The 18270-nt window shown below is 56.4% G+C and overlaps 5 protein-coding genes across 5 annotated transcripts; 2 read left to right on the top strand and 3 right to left on the bottom strand.

Annotated features, from left to right (window-relative positions):
* Window positions 1-1383: 1383 nt before the first annotated feature.
* On the top strand, window positions 1384-4737 carry HER10_EVM0000823 (F-box domain-containing protein). Its single transcript, XM_035470591.1, has one exon. It carries the CDS (start codon window positions 2180-2182, stop codon window positions 4238-4240), a length of 2061 nt encoding a protein of 686 aa, XP_035335595.1. The 5' UTR covers window positions 1384-2179; the 3' UTR covers window positions 4241-4737.
* A 124-nt stretch (window positions 4738-4861) lies between these two features.
* HER10_EVM0007101 (uncharacterized protein) lies at window positions 4862-6611 on the bottom strand. Its single transcript, XM_035476667.1, has 3 exons — window positions 6352-6611; window positions 5210-6295; window positions 4862-5149 (listed from the first exon to the last, which is right to left on the bottom strand). The coding sequence occupies exons 1-3, from the start codon at window positions 6422-6424 to the stop codon at window positions 4908-4910; spliced, it is 1401 nt and encodes a 466-aa protein (XP_035336187.1). The 5' UTR covers window positions 6425-6611; the 3' UTR covers window positions 4862-4907.
* A 1393-nt stretch (window positions 6612-8004) lies between these two features.
* Window positions 8005-11196, top strand: HER10_EVM0008910 (uncharacterized protein). Its single transcript, XM_035478415.1, has 4 exons — window positions 8005-9087; window positions 9158-9606; window positions 9666-10672; window positions 10799-11196. Exons 1-4 carry the CDS (start codon window positions 8856-8858, stop codon window positions 10893-10895), a joined length of 1785 nt encoding a protein of 594 aa, XP_035336338.1. The 5' UTR covers window positions 8005-8855; the 3' UTR covers window positions 10896-11196.
* Window positions 11197-11250: 54 nt separating this feature from the next.
* Window positions 11251-13615, bottom strand: HER10_EVM0009073 (uncharacterized protein; the record flags this gene model as incomplete). Its single annotated transcript, XM_035478572.1, has 1 exon — window positions 11251-13615. Exon 1 carries the CDS (start codon window positions 13375-13377, stop codon window positions 11251-11253), a length of 2127 nt encoding a protein of 708 aa, XP_035336353.1. The 5' UTR covers window positions 13378-13615.
* Window positions 13616-13916: 301 nt separating this feature from the next.
* On the bottom strand, window positions 13917-17382 carry HER10_EVM0012076 (uncharacterized protein). The gene has a single exon (XM_035481479.1). It carries the CDS (start codon window positions 16684-16686, stop codon window positions 14764-14766), a length of 1923 nt encoding a protein of 640 aa, XP_035336635.1. The 5' UTR covers window positions 16687-17382; the 3' UTR covers window positions 13917-14763.
* Between the last annotated feature and the right edge of the window lie 888 nt (window positions 17383-18270).

Genomic DNA, 18270 nt, shown 5'->3' with positions numbered 1-18270 from the left:
ATAGAAACGGCGGTGCCGTGCTGCAACTTGCTAGTCGGTTTGGATACACCACACCAAGTGCGTTCAAGAGTTCAAGGGTCCAGCCAACACTCTAGCGAGCTAGGGACAGTTGGGTACCGCTCAGGATTCGTGCTGCAGATCTGGTGTTCAGGTCCCTGCTTATTGTAGACCCTCAAGAGGCGGAGGACCCTGCAATATGTTGCTGAATGCAGCAGGACATGGTGTGTCTTTTTTCGGAGCATGAACGAGGTATGGTCGACGAGCCGTGTTGTGGCTGACGTACCATGACCTGGCGGTGATGATAAGGCAGATAGATTGCTTCTAGGAATATGTCTCGTCGGATTGCACGTCAGTTGACTGAAAGAATGGCGGGATAAGGGATGGTGATGGTGCCACGAAAAGGAAGAAGGTGACTTGGACAAGTGCTCATGTCATGCTCTCGCTCCCGTCTCTTGGGGGTCTTGGGGGGCAAGTGCGGTGTCAGTCAGCAGCGGTCTGAATGGCTGTGTAAAGTGGAGTCAGGATCTTCTGTGATCCATTTTTATTCACCAGCAGCCCGTAACGATTGGAGAGGGTAACATCGAGGAAGGAGAGGGCTTTCCTGTCTGCACTCCGGGCGGACCCCTCCTTCTTTCCCCCTCGTCCTTCCCCCACCTGCCCGCTCTTTGCGCCGGACCACGGGCCCCGCACGATGCACCATGTGGATACCTCACGGCAGAGGTATCTTTCTTGCGTTTCGGCCGCTACTGTCGACTTCTCTGAGTTCCCATGCCTTGCCTTTTTTTTTTTTTTTTTTTTTGCCTCCTCTGGTCTGGCCTGGCCCTCACTGTGCCTCTTTGCTCGTACTGGCGGTGGCTTCTGCTTCCAGACTCTTTTCCGCCGCCATGCCTTTCCCCCAGCTATACAGAGCTATTGGATCCGGCTAGAAAGGCAGGTGAGAATATCCCAGCCAGCTCCATCCGTTTCGGCGGGGACTTTGTTTCCCAAGTCTTGGCTCCAAGCAGCCGAAATTCCGAACAGCCTGCTGCTTGTGCATAGCAAAGCAAGGTAGAGAGACACGAGAACATCGCCAGTGGCCATCTTCAGACCCTTGGCCCTGGAGGCATTTACGGGCACTGTCGACCGTCAGACTGACCCGTTGGTGTGAGTGATGGGCATTATGTATGGCGAACCCGGGACCCATCGGTGTCCATCGATAAGGAGGGTCCTTGTTTCGCCGACACAAAGGGGATGGATGGTGGGATGAGATGGGATGGGATTGGGGGGTGTGAGGGCCGTTTTGTGCTTCCGTCCAGAGCGCGTTTTAAGCTCCTACTCACTCCCCTTACCCGGCCTTCGGTGCGGTCTACCACAGTATTGTGTCGGTCGTTCCATGTGTGAGTGGTTTTGTTTCCGCTCGACTCGACAACTTTTTTTCTTGTTCTTTCTCTTTTAGCCCCTCCATCGGCCGACCTCTTCTCCTCTTCCTCAACTGCCACCCTCTCACCATCCTCTCTATCTCTCTTGCTCTTCGCAGCCTTGTGCGTGTCCCAGACACATCCTGCTCGTGTGACCTTCCACACAGGAATCAGAGGCCATGATATCTTGAGTCTCCGGTGTGCCATGTGCTCCGCCCCAACCCGTAAGGTCCCCTTTCTCCAGCCTTCTGAGGCTCCACACCCCGCTACCTGCACCGGCTGACCTCCATTATCGATAGCCGGCTCACACCCGTTCAGATAGCAGATCTCCACCAAAAATCCCTGGACCCTGGCCACCCCTCCATCCTGACCCCCCTCTAAGAGAACCGAAAGCCTTCAAGACCATAACCTCTCCCCGATTACTCGCGCTTCATGTCTCATCCGTCTTCCTAGAGACTTGGCCTGTCTTTTCGTCTGTTTCTCTGTGTGCCTGCGATTCTCTCTTGCGACGCCGAATATGAAATAGGACCATCCGCCGACCGTCCCGAGCTTTTCTCAACTCACCGGGTCTAAGACGTGGACCACCGAGCTCAGCTTCACTGCCCCGCGCTACCTAACCTCGCCAACAAAGACAATACGGGGAGAAATTGCGCAACTCTGAGCAAACGGACTCAGTCGCAGTTTGACTGTGGCAAGAATTTACAGAATTATTCGACGCCTTCTGCTCCTTGTCTATAGGCGTTTTGTCCTAACCAGCTATCCCACTTGGTCAAGTCTTCACTATGGCTGACATCGAACTCCCCGCCGGTCCGGCTCCTATGGAAGTCGTTGATGAGCAAGGCCCAGGCCTTTCAAACCCATCAGGAAAAGCCAAAGGCCGACACCGCGTGCTCTGTGGTGTGCAACGAATGTCGTCCTCGCCTTCGTTGGCGAGGAGTGGCCGCACTAGATCACACAGCAATCCTCAACGTCCGAGGGGCAATGTTTCCTGCGTGAGCTTGGCAGGACCCTCAACCGCGGGGACCTCTTTCACTGGCGACTCTTACTTCCCCGCAGGCGCAACAGCATCAGGCTATGCCAGTGCCTCATCTTCCGTTCCAGGAACACCATCTAGCGAAATCATTCAGTTCGTAGGCATTGATGGCCGACTTGCTATTCGCCGGGTCGACAATGTCTTCCCTACTACGCAATCCCCGGGTGCCCAAACCATTGGACTCCCATCCGATTTAAGGACGACGAATAAAGCCCAGGTCGCCAACCCCGCGGTCCCCAAGCGTGGCTTCAACTTCTGGGAGAACATGCCCCACGAGATGCGCGTGCACATCTTCTCCTACCTATCACCCAAACAGCTGGTACGAGCTTCACGAGTTAGCAAGACTTTCCACAAGATCTGCTTCGATGGGCAACTTTGGACGTCTTTTGACGCCACGGAATTTTACCAGATCATCCCCGCCGAATCTCTTGCAAGAATCATCGTAGCCGCTGGGCCCTTCATCAAGGACCTCAACCTCAGGGGCTGCGTTCAGGTCGAACACTACAAGAGGGCCGAGGTCGTCGTCAAGGCCTGCAAGAACTTGGTGAACGCGACGCTCGAGGGATGCCGCAACTTCCAGCGCAACACGTTACACAGCCTGTTGAGAACGAACGATAAGCTCGCTCAGCTCAATTTGACTGGTTTGACAGCGGTTACCAACATGTCGTGCAAAATCATTGCCGAGTCATGTCCGCAGCTGGAGATGTTCAACGTGTCATGGTGCGTACATATGGACGCGAGAGGTATCAAGGCAGTGATCGAAGGGTGTCCGAGGTTGAAGGATTTGAGAGCGGGAGAGGTCAGAGGATTCGACAATCTCGAGGTCGCCGAAACGATATACAAGACGAACAGGCTGGAAAGACTGGTTCTGAACGGTTGTGCCGAGCTCAACGACCGCGCGCTCAAGGTCATGGTTCACGGCGAAGACCCCGAAATCGATATCCTCACGGACCGACCGATCGTTCCCCCGAGGAAATGGCGTCACCTCGACCTCAGCCGCTGCGCCCGTCTGACCTCACAGGGCGTCAAGGCTCTGGGATACAATGTCCCGGATCTCCAGGGCCTGCGCCTGTCCGGCTGCACCGCCCTCACGGACGCCGCGCTGGAGCCAATATTCGCATCGACTCCGCGCCTCACGCACATCGAGCTCGAAGACCTCTCCGACCTCACCAACGCCCTCTTGTCAGAACACCTGGCCAAGGCACCCTGCGCGCCGTGGCTGGAGCACCTCTCCATCAGCTACTGCGAGAACCTCGGCGACAGCGGCGTCCTCCCCATCGTCAAGAACTGCGTCAGCCTCCGGGCCATCGACCTCGACAACACCCGCATCAGCGACCTTGTCCTCGCCGAGGCGGCCTTTATGGTCAGCAACCGCTCCCAGAGCAACGCCGTCAAGCCGAAACCCAAGGTCGGCCTGCACATGGTCGTCTACGACTGCCAAAACGTCACCTGGACCGGCATCCGCGAGGTCCTCTTCCGCAATGCGCAGTCCAAGCCGTCCATGGCCGAGATTGGCAAATTCGCCTACGCGTCCGAGGCCATTGGCCTCAAGTGCTTCTACAAGTTCCAGATGACCGTCGACGAGCACATGAAGCGCGTGCTGCGCGGGGACCTCGCCGCCGCCAACCGCCTCGAGCACCGGTGGGCCGATTACATGCAGGCGAGCGAGGAAGCCGGGACCACGGGCGCCGGTCACCGCCGGCGCAGACGGAGGGCGAGAGAGGCGCAAATGTTGCATGCCGACGAGGAAGAGGGCGGCAACGGCGGTCGGAGGCGGGGTCGAACCGTCGGGGCGTGCACGATTATGTAGTGGGAGACAATTCTTCAGCTCGTGATCGTGTAAGTGAGACTTCAGGGTCTCACTTGGGGAAGAAGTCTTTCTTCCCAGCCACATTCTTTACGACGATTTCTTCGTCACATGGGTCACATACTTTGCTTGGCGTTCTGGAGCCATCACACACACATACACACACACAAGAGACAGCAAACACTCTCAACTCCCATTACTAGATCTGGGATGCAGCATCATCTTCAAGCCCGTGGAACGGAATTGAAACCCGGCGTCTCGCATCAGCAAAGGCGCTTTTATGCAGCACGTTCTGTCCTTTTTTTTCCCCCCCCCCCATTTTACAGCTGGAGTATTAGATGGGAATCTGGGTTCGGAGGAGACATTGGCCTATTTCAAGGGGTATTTGGATGTGGAATCGAGGAATTTACCTCTTGTACTTACGTGAAGGAGAAGCACTCTCTCTTAAATCCACTTCAAGGTTGGATAAATAGGCTACTTCAATTGCACACATCATCACATATTTCCTCAGTACAAATGTCATCGGACCCATAACCTCATTTAGCTTCTCACGCAGTAGTGTGAACATAGACCGAATATTGGAAGCTACACTCTTGGCATTATTCTCGAAAAAGTTCAGAGGCTAATCCACCCAGTAATTAGGTCGGACACTTTACATGTCGCCGTGCTTTTACATGTCGCCGTGCTGGCGAATGTAACGCCGAATCTTGTCCTGAAAGACGTCGTCCTCGTCCCGCCGCTCATCACCCTCCATGACGTACATATCGTCGTCGTCGTCCTCGTACGGATCGCGGGTGTCAAACTCCTCCTCGTCCGAAGCATTGGCGTTGCGGAACAAGTAGGCGTGGCGATCGTACTCGTCCTCGGAATCGACCTCGTCTTCAGGGTAATCCGCCGTGTAATGGTTCTCGGCTATGCGCGCAATCATGTCAGTAAATGAGTAACAGAGCTTCGTTCGGTTCATAGACTTACCGTTCTCGTCTTCATCATCGTCAAGATCCGAATCGTCGTCCTCGTTACCGTAAAACAGCTCCAAGTCTTCTTGCGAGTCAAACCTGAGCACACCAATCTGCTCGGGCGGAATCTCCGCCAGCACCGGCTTCGAAGGCGCGAGCTCGTACACCTCAATAACGTAGTCGTCGTCGCTCTCGTCCTCGTCGTCGCTCGCCTCCGTCATGGCTTCGTCGCCGCCGTTGAGCTTCTTGACCATTTCCGGGTGGCGCTCGGCAAAGCGTTTGGCTGGCGCCTTGGGCTTGAAGCGTGAAGGCGACGCAACGGCGGACGGTGAGCGCGGCGGCTGCTGCTGCTCCATAGCCTGGAGATTCAGCCCGATCTCGTGGAGAACCCACTGGTCCATGTCGGCCGCGATCTTGCTCATATCCTGCGTGGGAGCTGCGCCGGGCATGGGCTTGCGCTGCGGCTCTCCGCTAGGCGTCCCTGGCCCTGTCGTCGCCCCGGAGGCTGCTCGCGAGGGAGGGGGGCGTTTGGCAAGTGGCTTCTTAGGCGCCGGCTTATGGTCCTCCTTCATCTCGACATCAGCTGGCAGACCCTCCGCTGTCATCGTCGTCGGTGTGGTGCCGCCGGACGTCGTGGCGGCCCGGCGTGCGCTCTTCTTCTTCCCCCGCTCCACGAACACGGCTGTCCCGTAGCGTCCCCGCTTGGAGACACCACCGGCCTTGAGTATAGTGCTGCCCCCAGGCGAACTCATGGCCGATCTGGACATGTGGAATCGTCTCGGCTCGGTGGCGGGGTTCTGAGGGCGTTGCGGATCGGAGGCGGTCTGCGGCAGGGGCTTCTGTGCGTCGAGCTGGGTCCGTGGCGGCGCCGCCGCTGCCGCTGCCTTTCCTGTCGGAAGAGCATGGCTGCTCGAGTGAGGTGGGCGATGGGGGCTCGAGATCTCGTCACCGGGCTTCGACGTCTGGATGACCGGTATGGAGGGTTGCGATGGGTGCTGTGCTGCGGCGGCAGCGGCAGCAGATCTTGCGCTGGCTTTGGCGAGGCGCCTCTGGTAGACCCAGCTGCTACCGGCTAGATGTCGTTTGGATCCCGGCTCGAGTTCTATCTCCTATTAATTTGTCCGTCCGTTGATGGTAAAAAAGGAAGAGCGGTCATACGAAGGTAGGTGACCGGAGCATCTTCATCGCCCCGCTTCCTCTTGATGTGGATCAGTTGAGGAGGGGCAGACATGATGGGCTAAAGAGAATGATAGAAACTGCGAAAGCAGAAAAACGCAAGGAACGGGGGTGTTATCGAGATCGTGAATGATTTGTTGTGGATGCTGAGAAAGAGAACAAGCGCTCAAAAGTCACATCGACGGTCCCTGGATTAAACTGGATCCGTTGCGACGTTGCAATTCATGCAGTTCTGGTTGACGATGTTTTTTCTGGAAGGTGGATTTTTCTGGAAGCAGCCGCTAAGGCACACGGCAACCACATGTCGAACACAGTGACAGTGTGCTGGAGAGCTGCGATAAGAAATGCTTATCGCAGTATCACGTCATTGGCCAAGGATCTCACCGCTTTCGGCAGAAAATACGCCGGTGCTGAGGATGGGGAATTGGGAAGCCCCGCCATTTCCGATCACGGTTGAGTTTCCCACCTTTTTTGAGCAGCACAAGCGTCAAGGTTCTATGTAGATGCTGGATGAGATACGGCCAATTGAGCGTCTAAACTCATCCAGGGACGCTTCTCAAGCATCTTGAATGCTGTCATGTTGGTTTTCGTAAATTCTGAGATGACTGAGACATGGGGAGCTGGACCCTGCTCTTGCTGAGCTTGGTGACATTCGAAACCACTTCAGCATGTACCCTTCCTCGCTTTTCTGGCCTTTGGACAGGAGACGCTAGCTTTGAGATCTGCACGCGATCACCTCAGCCATCAAGCCTGCGGATGGATCTCAGGGTAGTGGTGCTGAGATAAGTTGTCTATGGTGTTGATCTGTACTGCGTAGATTCCGTCGGCTGCGACTTCGCTAATAAATAAACATTCGAGATGGAATTGCAGCTGATTGCCAGAGAAATACCCATTCCACGGAGCTTGTTTGGCATGATGGAGGTGGCTGTTAGCTCAATGTCTGAAGTTGCCGTCCCGGTCTGGGCCAGGCCCTCCAGTTCCAACTTCATCCACTGGGACCCACGATCAGCTTACCTTAGCCCAGCGGCTGTGGAGCTGCATGGCTCGTGCGGTGCTAGAAAGTCTCCGATACTTTGGAAACGGGAACAACTACAGCCAATAGCCATGTCCCAGCGACTCCCCTGGTCTCGGGATGCATCAGGGATGATGACGCACAAAGCATGCCGGCGCTGAGATGGAGCAGCAGGGCGGCCACTGACTGCGGTGCTGATAACCGCTACTTTATGCTGGGGCAATGATTTGCGGAAGCTTCAGGTCGCGCATTGAGCGTTGCGTCGGGAGCTAAACCGCCAACAAAACTTGGATCAAACGGGGGAGGAAGGGATAGTGTTGGTGAAAGAGAGGAAGCAGCAATCTCGTCTCATGCCTCAGCACAGGTCTTTACTTCTACCTTATGGTCCATTCTCGTCTCATCAGGGACCAGCAATCGCCATGTGCCATGCAAAATAGATGGCGCAATCCAGCTCAATTGCTGATAAGCCCGGGTCTTATTTCACATAGTGTCAGAAGCCATGGCAAACAAAGTACCCGACTGCCAGTTGCAAACCCCATTGCATTCAAACTCGGGCAAGTAAGGAAGCTGAAAGTGAGCAAGTGCTTTGCCTCAACTTTTCCCACCACATTAGAAGGCTTAGATAGCAATTAGCTTCCTCCATGACCTCGTCCTTCCCAACCTCTTTCCCAGTCTCCTTCCTCTCCGGCCGGCACACCCCAACCTTTGACATGGCACACACGACATACGGAATAATCATGCAATGAACCCCTCCTGTGCCGCAGCTTCCCTGTTCTGAGCTGCTGCACCTCCCACACACCTCACCCAGAACAAGGCAGCGGCTTCCTGATCTCTCTGCTATCTGAGCTCCCCTCACCCAGCTCGAAGCATCTGCACGTTACGTTTCTCCTCCCGCATCCGCAAGGCTTTGCTGCAGTAAGCTCTGCCCCCTTCTCCTCGTACTCTTCCAAACCCCAACCAGCTCGCTCCCTCAAAGCCGTTTCACTCGCACAAAATACGCAGCCCCCGAATCTTCCTCGTTGGCGTCGTTGCGTGAAACACTCCTCCGGAGACTCCACACTCCAAATTCCTCCCGTAGAATTGTCTGGCATCCTTTTGTGTTCCTCCATTTCTTTTTTTTCTCACCAAAAAGTCAATCCCATCACCTTGACGCCTACTTGCTTCCTACGACTAGCGCCGCATTTTAAGGTATCGCCCAGAGACAGCCGCATTCGTCAGCGTTGTTGCCCGTCTCAACCCGCCACCCTCGCTGTGGGTTCCAAGGGAACGGCTTCCTTTTCTGCCATTTTCATCGAGTTTTCCTTCCCAAAAGGTTTCTCTTACCTGTGCTGACTTGAGCCGTGATAGAAGGGCAGCCGACGAAGAGAATCCACCTTTTCAAACGCTCGTCCTTGTGCGATTGAGTTGGCCGAGTGACGACGAGAGTTGAGCTACCCAACTTCAACCTACTTCGCCGCGGAGGCCGTCGTCCACAATGGTTTCCGTGACCATCACCTACAAGCAGCCCGGGACGCAGCCTCCCATCTTTGTCGCCGGCTCCTTCTCGAATCCAAAATGGGAGCCCCAGGAGATGGACTTCACCACCGAAGATGGTGGAGAACACACGTTCTACAAGAACATTGAAGTTCGGCCAAACGCGCAGATCGAGTACAAGTTCCGTGTTGGTCTAGGGGACTGGTGGGTTCTTAACGAGACTGCAGCTATAGGTATGTTTGCCCCCAGGTTGCGCAGTGCTACGTTTTCAGCAAGCTCGTCTAACATGGAGGTAATCTATAGTCACCGACGGATCTGGCAATCGTAACAATCTCCTCACAGCACCTGCGTCCCAAGAGTTGAAGGAACTCAACGGTGTGAACGGCGACAGCCAAACTGCAAGCGAAAACGCCTCAACTTCCGAAGACTTGGACGCCTCAAAAGCTCCCAGAGAGCATACTGCTGCCCAATTTGAGCCGAAAATAAAGCTCCAAGATCGTCTGAAGGACGAGGAGCGGCAAAGACTCTCGTCGACCCCGATCGGCCAAGTTGCGGACACCGCCGCAGAGGTCGCTGATACCGCTGAGAAACTTGACGCCGAGGTCGACATGTCTAGACTTGCAGCGCTCCCCAAGGGTGTGGAGCACCTCAAGGATGAGGAGAGGAAGCGCCTGTCTTCGACACCGATTGAACAAGTTGCGAGCACTGCGGCTGAGGTTGCCGATTCTGCCCAGAAGCTGGACGCTGATGAGGTATGAGCCAAACAAGCGGCAGATTGGTAATTGTAGAGCTATCACTGACAGTATGATAGGATCTTAAGGAAGAGGACTCGGACGACTCTCCTGCACCATTGTTCGCTCACGAAGCTCTTGGACCCTACGAGCCTTCAGCTGATGACGAAGATGAAATTCCAAAGGACTACGACCATCATGGCACTGTGGAGTACGATGTCGACAAGTATGACCTCAATGATCCCACCCTCGAGCGGTGGCCCTCTAACAGGGACGGAATCATCGATGCCGTGCGCAAGGTCGAGACTGGGCGCAACGAGGATCAGACTGCTTTCTACGGCGCGCCTATTTCACCTATCAATGGAATACGCCGAGCTAGTGCTGATCAATACTTCGATGAAGCTGTCCTTTCGTCAGGCCCCTCTAGTCCAGCTTCCACCAAGAGGCTGGAGCTTCCGCGAAAGTCACACGGCTCCATGGTCTCGGACAGATCGCTCCTTTCTCTGGGATCAATTGCCGAAGAGGATAAGGAGACTCCGAATGCCGATGAGGCCAATCGCGAGAATGAGGGCTTGGTCAGAGTTCCGAGCCCCGCGGTACGGCCAACGCCGCATGCTTTTACACCACCTGGGAGTGACGATGACGAGGGAGTCGTTATGAAAGGCTCCAAGTCCAGGAAAAGCTCAGATTCGTCAAGCTCAGATTCACCTGCTGTCAACGTCCAGTCCAACGGCAAGCAGTCGAGGGATCTGTCGCCCAAGACTCGGCCCGCTGAGCCTGATAGCCCTGCCATTCGCGTCGAGCCGCCCCAAGACAGAGCAAGCTCCAGTGTCAGTCAGGATGGTGAACTGGCAGGGGCTTCTGCTTCGAGCCCCGGCGGCGAGGCAACGACCTCCGGCCGCGATGGTGGTCACAAAGGCCAGCTCAAAAAGCGCGGGCCTGCATCGACCGAGCGTCCTGGAACCCCTTCCTCAATACACAGCGTTACAGACAGCAAAGGAGGCTGGCTCCAGGCCTTCTTCCGCGTATTATTCGTAGACTGGATTGGTGGACTGTTTAGCCGGTTGTTCGGCAGCAAGAGAAAGGCGTAAGGTCATCTCTCTATTCCGGTTCGCATAGCACAGTGGATCGGTTGCTCGTGTTCTTCTCATCACCTTTTCCTTTGTTTGTCATTATTCCTCACAATATCTGACAGGTTGACTTTTGTCCGCAGGATGCTGGCCACGAGCACGGCTGCCATCGTTGTAGGAGTTGCATGGTGGAAGTTCGCCATGGGCGGCGACTTGACCTGGCTTGAAGCATTGATTTGATGGGTTACACAAAGATGGGAAGGGTGTGTGCGGGCTGAAATTGCAAAGTACCGGAGGTTGCGGTCAAAACAAAACAAACTTTTGATTTGTACAATTAGGTAATGGGTCGTGGAAAGTATCGTTATGGAGGACGAAGAATCGATAACCAACAGCGGAAGTGGTGGATGATAGCGGAAAGCAGAAGTTGCGTTGAGTGAGCATCAAAACAGACTTTGATATTCGATGATTTTGACGCCGAAACATCTTTTTTCTGTTCAGGGTGCCTCCCCGGGAACCATTGCTTGCTTGCCTGCTGGCTTACGGTATGTGACGTGCGTTTGTTTATACGGGATCAGTCAGAACACAGCCTGTCTCCTTAAATCACTCTCCAAATGGCACCGGCTCTCTGGGTATCTCTGCCGCGGCCGTCGTCTCCCTCCCTATTCATCTTCTTAATCCACTCGTTCTCCCTCTCTACCGCCGCGGCCTCAATGTCTTCCATGACGGCCAGCTCGTCGAGCATGTCCCTGACGAGACTGGTGCACCCGTCCAACATGCGCTTCAGGCTCGACGCTTGCGTAGTAGTAGTACCAGGGGCCGCGTCCTCGTCATCATCACCGCTGTATTCTAGCTCCCTGAGCTGCGCATCCCACCCCTCGAGACGCCTCACCAGCGCCGCGGCATCGTCTTTCCACCGCGCATCGAGACCGCCGCCGAAGCGGACGTCCGCCTTGTCGTCTAGGAGGGCGGAGGGGTCGGCGCAGTCTTCTGCGCGGGCGCGGGCGGCTTCGAGGTCGGCGAGGGTGGCAGCCCAGCGCTCAAAGGCGCGCACGAGACGGTGGTGTCTTCCGCCTGGGCTGTCGAGGGACCAGAGGGATGTGAGGAGGGCGTCTAGGCGCTGGATGCGGTCTTCCAGCGGCAGGGATGATGTGACTGTCTTGCCGCTTTTGCCGGCGGTTGCTGCCCACCTACTCAGGGCTGCGAGGTTACGGCGCTCCGCGGCGTCGGATTCGAGGGTCGCGAGACTCCTTGCCGAGGCCGCGAGGTCGGCGTGGCGGGCGGCGAGTTGGGAGCGGGCGCTGGCGTGCCACTGGGACGTGACCTGCGGCAGGTCGCGGTGGAGGAGGTGGAGCTGGAGGAGCTCTGTCTGGAGGCGGGAGGTCTCTGCCGTGAGGGCGACGTTGGCGGGGAGCTTTGAGGGGGACGGGGCGGCGAGGTAGGTTGCCGTCAGGGGTTTCGGGGCGAGGGACTTGGCGGGGGAGTAGTGTTGTTGCAGGGTCGAGAAGGCTGGGCGGAGGGCTGGTTTTGTGGTTCTGGGTGGTGAGGTTGGGGAGGGGTGTCGTTGTTGGGCTTGTTGGCGGGCGAGGTGTGGTGGTGCTGTTGTTGCTGTTTGGTGGGATGATGGTGGTTTTGAAGGTTGTTTTAGGGGTTGACGGGTTGGTGCTGTTGTTGTGCTGCCTGCTCGGGCTGTGCGTGTTGATGTGGTGGTTGTCGCGGAGGAGAGGGAGGATACGGATGGTTTCGAGGAGAGGCGGTCTGTTGCTGAGGGGGGGCGGGGCCTCGTGGTCGTGGATGATGTTGAGGATGGGAAGGAAGACGTGGGAGGTGCGCCGTACAGGGACGTCGGGCGTGATCTCGGTGCGGCGCCGGCGGTCCCGGCAGACGACGTCTGGCTTGGGGGTCGGAGGACGGTGCTGTTGTTCAGGGTCGCGACGCTCCTTGCGCGGGCGTGGCCCTTTGTCGGGCTCCCTGTCGCCGCAGCCGCCGTTGTTGTCGATGTCGTCGCTGGTGCGCCGGCGCGTCTTGAGGATGGTAGACCGCCCGAGGTAGTCGGTCTTGCTGTCGTGGGCGTGGACGGTCCGGAGCCAGCGCCGGTTCTACCTGCAGCAGCATTGGATGACGAGACGAGGCTGAGGTTGCTCGTCGAGGCGTTTGCGGGGTATCGCGTCCGCGTCAGTCCCGGTTCCCTCGTCGAAGACGTCCTCGTGAGGCCCGAGAGCGCGCTTGTCCTGCTTAAAGGGGCGCTTGTTGGTCCCGAGCTGGCTGATCCTCCTCCTCCTGCTCCGGCACCTGCTGCTACATCTCTTTGTCTCGTCGAAGTCGACGTTGTCGCGGACGCTGGTTGGCGCGTCGAAGAGCTTCTGCTCAGCAGCGACGATAAGGGGTTCGGCCTCTTCTTCTTGGGCGCCTCGGAGGCCGTTGTGCCCGCCGCCGCTGTGCTGCTCGCGACGCTGGCGCCGGAGACGGTGCGTGTTGTGGGACGTGTTGCGGCGAGGGACCGGGGCGCGGGGAGTCTGCTCGGGGATACGGGGCGGTGTGATGTGGACGCCGACGCTGACGGTGGTGCTGCTGCTCCGGCGGTGGTCGAGCTCGCGGGGCCTCTAGCTGCCGTGATTGAAGCCGAGGAGGATACGGAGGTTGTGGTCGTTGCAGGAGGGAGATCGGTCGAGGAGCCCTGCGTCGGCTTCCGCAGGGAGCGGGTGCGGGCTAGCGACGAGGACATGACTGCGCCGGGGTCTCTGGACGGTGTGTGGTGGTCATGCGGTTCTGGGAGGCGGTGGTTCTCTCCCGATGCTCGATGGTCCCGCTGGTCTCGGCGCGAGTCGCGATCGGGTTTCTAGGTCTCTGCGGGGACCCCGCGCTCGCGGTCGGTTGTTCGGTCAATTTGTGGGTTAGCGAAAGAGTCGCCAATGTGGGATCGATGCGGTTCGCAGAGAAATCGGTGGGTATCTTCGCTAAAGGGCCGCCGGGTTCGCGATGTTGATGTTGATATTCGACGTCAGGGGCCGCGCCGTACGGTTTCTTTGCGATGTGGGGGTTGCTAGGGGCCCGGGCGGCGGTGGGGGGCCGATGATGGGTGAGGATCAAGTTTGCCTTGAAATAGAGCGTTACTTACTTTTTTCTGTCAATGTAAGCTCTAAAAGAAGTATTGTAGTAACGGGCTCGTCTACCCACTGCCCTGCAGGACTCTAGGAGCTTTCTAGCGCCGGCGCTTGGGTCTCCTCGACTCCAACGTCGGCGGGCTGAGCCGAACAGTGGCACCCCGTCTGTTCGCGAATCTCAGCTGGTGTCTTTTTATTTCCTTCCTTCTTTTTTCTCCGATGAGACCCCTCCCTGCCAGTCCGTATGGATACTCCGTACTTCGTAACATCCCTCGCGTGTCCGCCAACGCGATGCAGCAATCTCCGGCACATCCGGTAAATAACTCAACCTGCCTGGTTTTTTCCCCCTCCTCTTGCTGAACGTCGTGCCCCGACACACATTTGCAGATGGGCGAGTCGAGGAAACAGTTCCCGCGCGCCTTTACTTGTCAAACGAAGCGTTGCGCTTCTCGTTGGTGTGTCCCTGAGTTCTGGGACGTATGTAGCACCACACTTCACCGCATATACGAGCTTGAAGATTTTTACTTTGAATCTCTTGGTTTTGAAAACAGTAGTCGGGTTTCAACTCCGGCTCTCTGAGAGCCCACCCTTCCAAAATCTGGAGTTAACCTGTCTTTCCCCATTTGCCTGTATTGTCCTTTCTCGTTATGAAGCTTCGTTTTCCGTATGCTCAGAGCTTGCATCAAGCAAGTAGTAGTAGTGATCCCTTCCAACAAACAAGAAAAAATGTGCGCGTGACCCTCTTCCACCCTTTTTCCTGGGGGCCACGACTTCCTATACACAAACATTGGTATCTTGGGGGCGAGAAGGGGTATCAACCAATCGACCTCTTTCTATCTAATCCCGCAATGCAGAAAGTTAACTCTTTCCCCTCGATGACGAAGATCCGTGGAAGTCCGGCCGCCGGGAAAAATATTGAAAAACCGCTTGGAAGTGAAATTGACCATGTGATTTCCCTATGCCAAGCAAACAAGAAGAGAATTGGAAAAATGTGAATTCGAAAGCAATCAGGCTGTAACTGATTGCTGGCTCTGTTGCTGTTGTTGAGCGTCTGTACGCTGCTCTTCCTTCTCGGGGGCCTCGATGCCAGCTGCCGTGGGAGGGCGCCCCTGGGAGCCGCCGCTCTGTGGGTTGCCCTCCAAGTGAGCCATAAGCTTCCGGAGGTCTCTGCGGTTGCTGTTGAAAATTTGCAGGCAGGAAGCGCACATGCGTACGTAGCAGAACTGGCACTTGTAACGATCCTCGGTATCGGCCTTGCCGCAAGTCTGGCAGGTTAGTGCGTAGTTGCGGTTGCGAGTTCGGTCCATGGTGCGGTGCTTGACGTAGCAGTCGAGCATGCTCTCTTTCAACGGCAGAGCCTTGTAGATCATGCCGGGGCTGGGAGGCTCGGAACCCTGCATGGGGAAGAACGACGCGCGAGGGTCGGCAGGCGGCAGGTCCTTGACCTTGAGCTCGCGGTACTCGACGGGTTCTTGGTTGGGGCGCTGATCTCTCGAGGCAGGTCGCATATCTCCCTGCGCGAATCCGGGTGCCGGCGCATACGGCACATACTCCCGCTGCGGCTGCTGCTGCTGCTTGTTGGGGGCGGCCCGAGGCGGCAGCTGGTTCTGAGGATCGGGACTAACGGGGCTGACTGCAAAGTCTCTCGTGATTGTCGGGGGAGCCTCATTGCTGGTGACAGGTCCATCTGCGCGCATTTGAGGCAAGCTTTGAGCGTTGTGTAAGTTGCGCGCCGTGACCGCTTTGCGGGGGATAGGAGGCTTGGACTCGTTCGATTGCTCGCGGCCAGGCTCGGGAGAGGAAGCGGGTGAGACGGGCGATACAATTGTTTCGACAACCGGCGTTTTGACGTCTTCCTTCTCATAGTCGGGAGTCGGCAGGCGTTGAGTTGGCGAGAGCGCAGTGTCGCTGTGAGACGTTCCCACGTTTGCGCCATTTTGACCATCGCGCAAATGATGGACTTTCTCTTTCAACCGCGAGACCTCTTGACCCATGTTGTTCGTCTGAGCCGCCGCTTGACTTTGAGAGGGAACTGGACGAATATTTCTGCCGGGAAGATTTGATGTGCTGCGAGGGGGAAATTGTTGCTGTTGGGCCGGAGGAGGAGTTGCTGTGTATGAGGATTGTGCGGTATTCGGCTGAGAAGAGGCAGCGGTTGACCCGTGGCTGACTGTTAGGTGTAGATCTGGCACCTCTATGTTACGATCAGATTTTACAGATCTCCTCCTCCATAGTGGTCGCTGTTGTTGCTGGGGCGATGCTGCCGATACATAGCTTGTCGGGCTGCCAGCAGTCGGGGCGGGTGCCGAGTTGACCGGAGCGGCGCCGGCCTGCTCATTATAGTAGGCCGGGTGAGGTGGTAGGCCCTTGTTGGATGTGAACTTTTGTGCGCCGTAGTGGTCATTGTCACCGGATGACAACGAGGTTGGCGTCAAAATCTTGTTTTCCCTTGTCGTCCCATACTGTTCAGAGTTATATGCCTGGCTCGAGTCTCTCTGACTTGCGCTTCCATCCGGCGACATGATGAGGGATTCCCCTGAGCTTCTTGAATAGGCCGAGAGCAGACTTCCGATGGAGTTCCTTTCGTCCTCGGGAGAATACTGCTCTTGCTGCTTCTGCTGGTTCGCCGGGGCGGAGGGCGGTGGTGCTTGCTTTGCAACTGGGCGGCGAGGTATATGTACCGGGGGCAACGCTTTTGTCTCGAGAGGAGGGAGGGGAGGGAGAGACTGGTTGAGGGGTTGCGGTGGTGGAAGCGGTTTGTCTGACATGGCGAATGTCTTCGTCTTCTTGGACGGGAGGGGAGGAAGGGGAGGTATCGAAGGGAGCTGCTTAGATTTGGGAAGAGATTCGGCCTTTGGAGACGGAGGGGTGGGTAGGGCTTTTGAGAAGCGGGATCTTCCCTTGCGACTGTGAGAACGGAGGAAGTCCATTTTGAACGAGGGCCCCCGGATGGCGGTGGGTTACCCTATAATTGGGATGACGGCGCAGTATCCGTACTGCGTACTCCGTTACCCCTTCCCCTTTGCTACCTTGCCTCACTTCTCTTTGGCTTGACTGCGGATGTGGTTTTTGGTCTGCTTAGACTCTCACCAATCGGCTGGCTAGAGGAAATCACCAAGGAGGCAGGGCCAGGGGGGATCAAGGCACCGGGAGCTGACCACGGAGGGCTGGTGGGACTCGAGAACGTGGGACGAAGGAGGGATGGCGACGGTCTGAACAGGTTGATTGGAGCGATGAAGTTCGAGGGGTGGGTTTGCCTTTGCCACGACGTTGAGTATTTTCAGTGCCGTAGTGTTGCGATGCTAGGAGAAACAAGCATCAAGGGTCTTGAGAATTGAGGAGTAGGGAGGAGTAGACGAGGATTCCGCGACGAGGACCGCAGCATATGCCTGTAGGATAAGGAGTACCTTGGTAAGGAGAAAGAAGAAACTTGAGAGGAGTGTCCAGGAGTTGGTTGGATAAGAATGTAACTTGACGGGGTGGCAGAAGCAGAACAATGAGTGAATGACACCGGAAGAGATGGGAGACGGAAGAGAGAGTACAGGGTAGGTAATAGATGAGGTGGTAAGGAAGTATACTGCGTGCTGCGTAGTGCGTAGTGCGTAGAGGGGGGGGAGGGGGGTGGAAGTTCGGCGTCAAGTTTAAAGCTGGCAGCCACGGAGAACCCTGCGACGGGGCCGGGTGTCTGGACATTGACCTTTTCTTCCCTCTCTCTATGGTTGGGAAGTTGGGAAAGTTGGGATGGGATTGACAAGGATGTCATCGATATGTTTAAGGTGGAAAAGTACCTTGTGGATTGCCCACCTCGCCAGCAATGCAAAAAGGCGCTGGACCTCAGATGCGTTAGTACCAAGAGGTTCGGATACGCGGCGTGCCTAACATGCGTGCGTGTCTACCATGGTATCTGCCTACCTACCTTTACTACCTTACCTTTACTAAGGTAAGCAGCAAAGGTCACCTCAATAATTGGACGGAAGACATGCCGGGTCAAGTACCTCGAGTGTGTTGTCAGCAGCCAAAAGCTACTTGGGTAACTAAGGTACCTTAGCTTAGGTAAAGTACCTCAAGGTAAAGCATCGCAATCCTTCCATTTACTTCGCGACAAAAGGCACTATTTTATTTTTGCTAGCGTGCCTGCCTGCCTGGACGACTATGTACAAGTACGGCACCGTGGCACCATAATGTCCGTCATTGGCTCCGTCAGACTGGATCCGGCCCCTCCCATCCCAAAGTGCGGAGCAATTGGCAGTTGCAACCCTCCTCAGCGTCCCAGCAGACATCGGCAGCCCTGCAATGAAAGCAGGCATTGCAAGCAGGATTCAGGAACAGAACAACACTTGCCGGGGTTGTTCGGGGCTGGGTTACGGTATCCTTTGGGGGCTGGCTTGTGCGTGCACACTGGCAATCTGGCAGCGCTGCTTGGCCGGCTGGGGCTGGTGGAGTGGCGGCTCGCAGGTGTCTTGACACGTCCCCATGTACCCCGCCACCAATTCCACTATGAACATCGACTTTGA

Source organism: Colletotrichum scovillei (genome assembly GCF_011075155.1).
Source record: "Colletotrichum scovillei strain TJNH1 chromosome Unknown Contig00003, whole genome shotgun sequence".
NCBI lineage: Eukaryota > Fungi > Ascomycota > Sordariomycetes > Glomerellales > Glomerellaceae > Colletotrichum > Colletotrichum scovillei.
Note: the sequence above shows the minus strand (reverse complement) of the source record. Positions and strands in the feature narration are given on the sequence as shown.

What these genes read in the sequence shown, in the direction of transcription:
- HER10_EVM0000823 (XM_035470591.1), top strand. Translation starts at nt 2,180, where the DNA reads ATGGCTGACATCGAACTCCCCGCCGGTCCGGCTCCTATGGAAGTCGTT.
- HER10_EVM0007101 (XM_035476667.1), bottom strand. Translation starts at nt 6,424, where the DNA reads ATGTCTGCCCCTCCTCAACTGATCCACATCAAGAGGAAGCGGGGCGAT. An exon ending in TGCTCCGGTCACCTACCTTC is followed by an intron (nt 6,296 to 6,351) that starts GTATGACCGCTC and finishes AATAGGAGATAG; the next exon opens with AACTCGAGCCGGGATCCAAA. An exon ending in CGATGATGAAGACGAGAACG is followed by an intron (nt 5,150 to 5,209) that starts GTAAGTCTATGA and finishes TTGCGCGCATAG; the next exon opens with CCGAGAACCATTACACGGCG.
- HER10_EVM0008910 (XM_035478415.1), top strand. Translation starts at nt 8,856, where the DNA reads ATGGTTTCCGTGACCATCACCTACAAGCAGCCCGGGACGCAGCCTCCC. An exon ending in TAACGAGACTGCAGCTATAG is followed by an intron (nt 9,088 to 9,157) that starts GTATGTTTGCCC and finishes GGTAATCTATAG; the next exon opens with TCACCGACGGATCTGGCAAT. An exon ending in AGAAGCTGGACGCTGATGAG is followed by an intron (nt 9,607 to 9,665) that starts GTATGAGCCAAA and finishes ACAGTATGATAG; the next exon opens with GATCTTAAGGAAGAGGACTC.
- HER10_EVM0012076 (XM_035481479.1), bottom strand. Translation starts at nt 16,686, where the DNA reads ATGGACTTCCTCCGTTCTCACAGTCGCAAGGGAAGATCCCGCTTCTCA.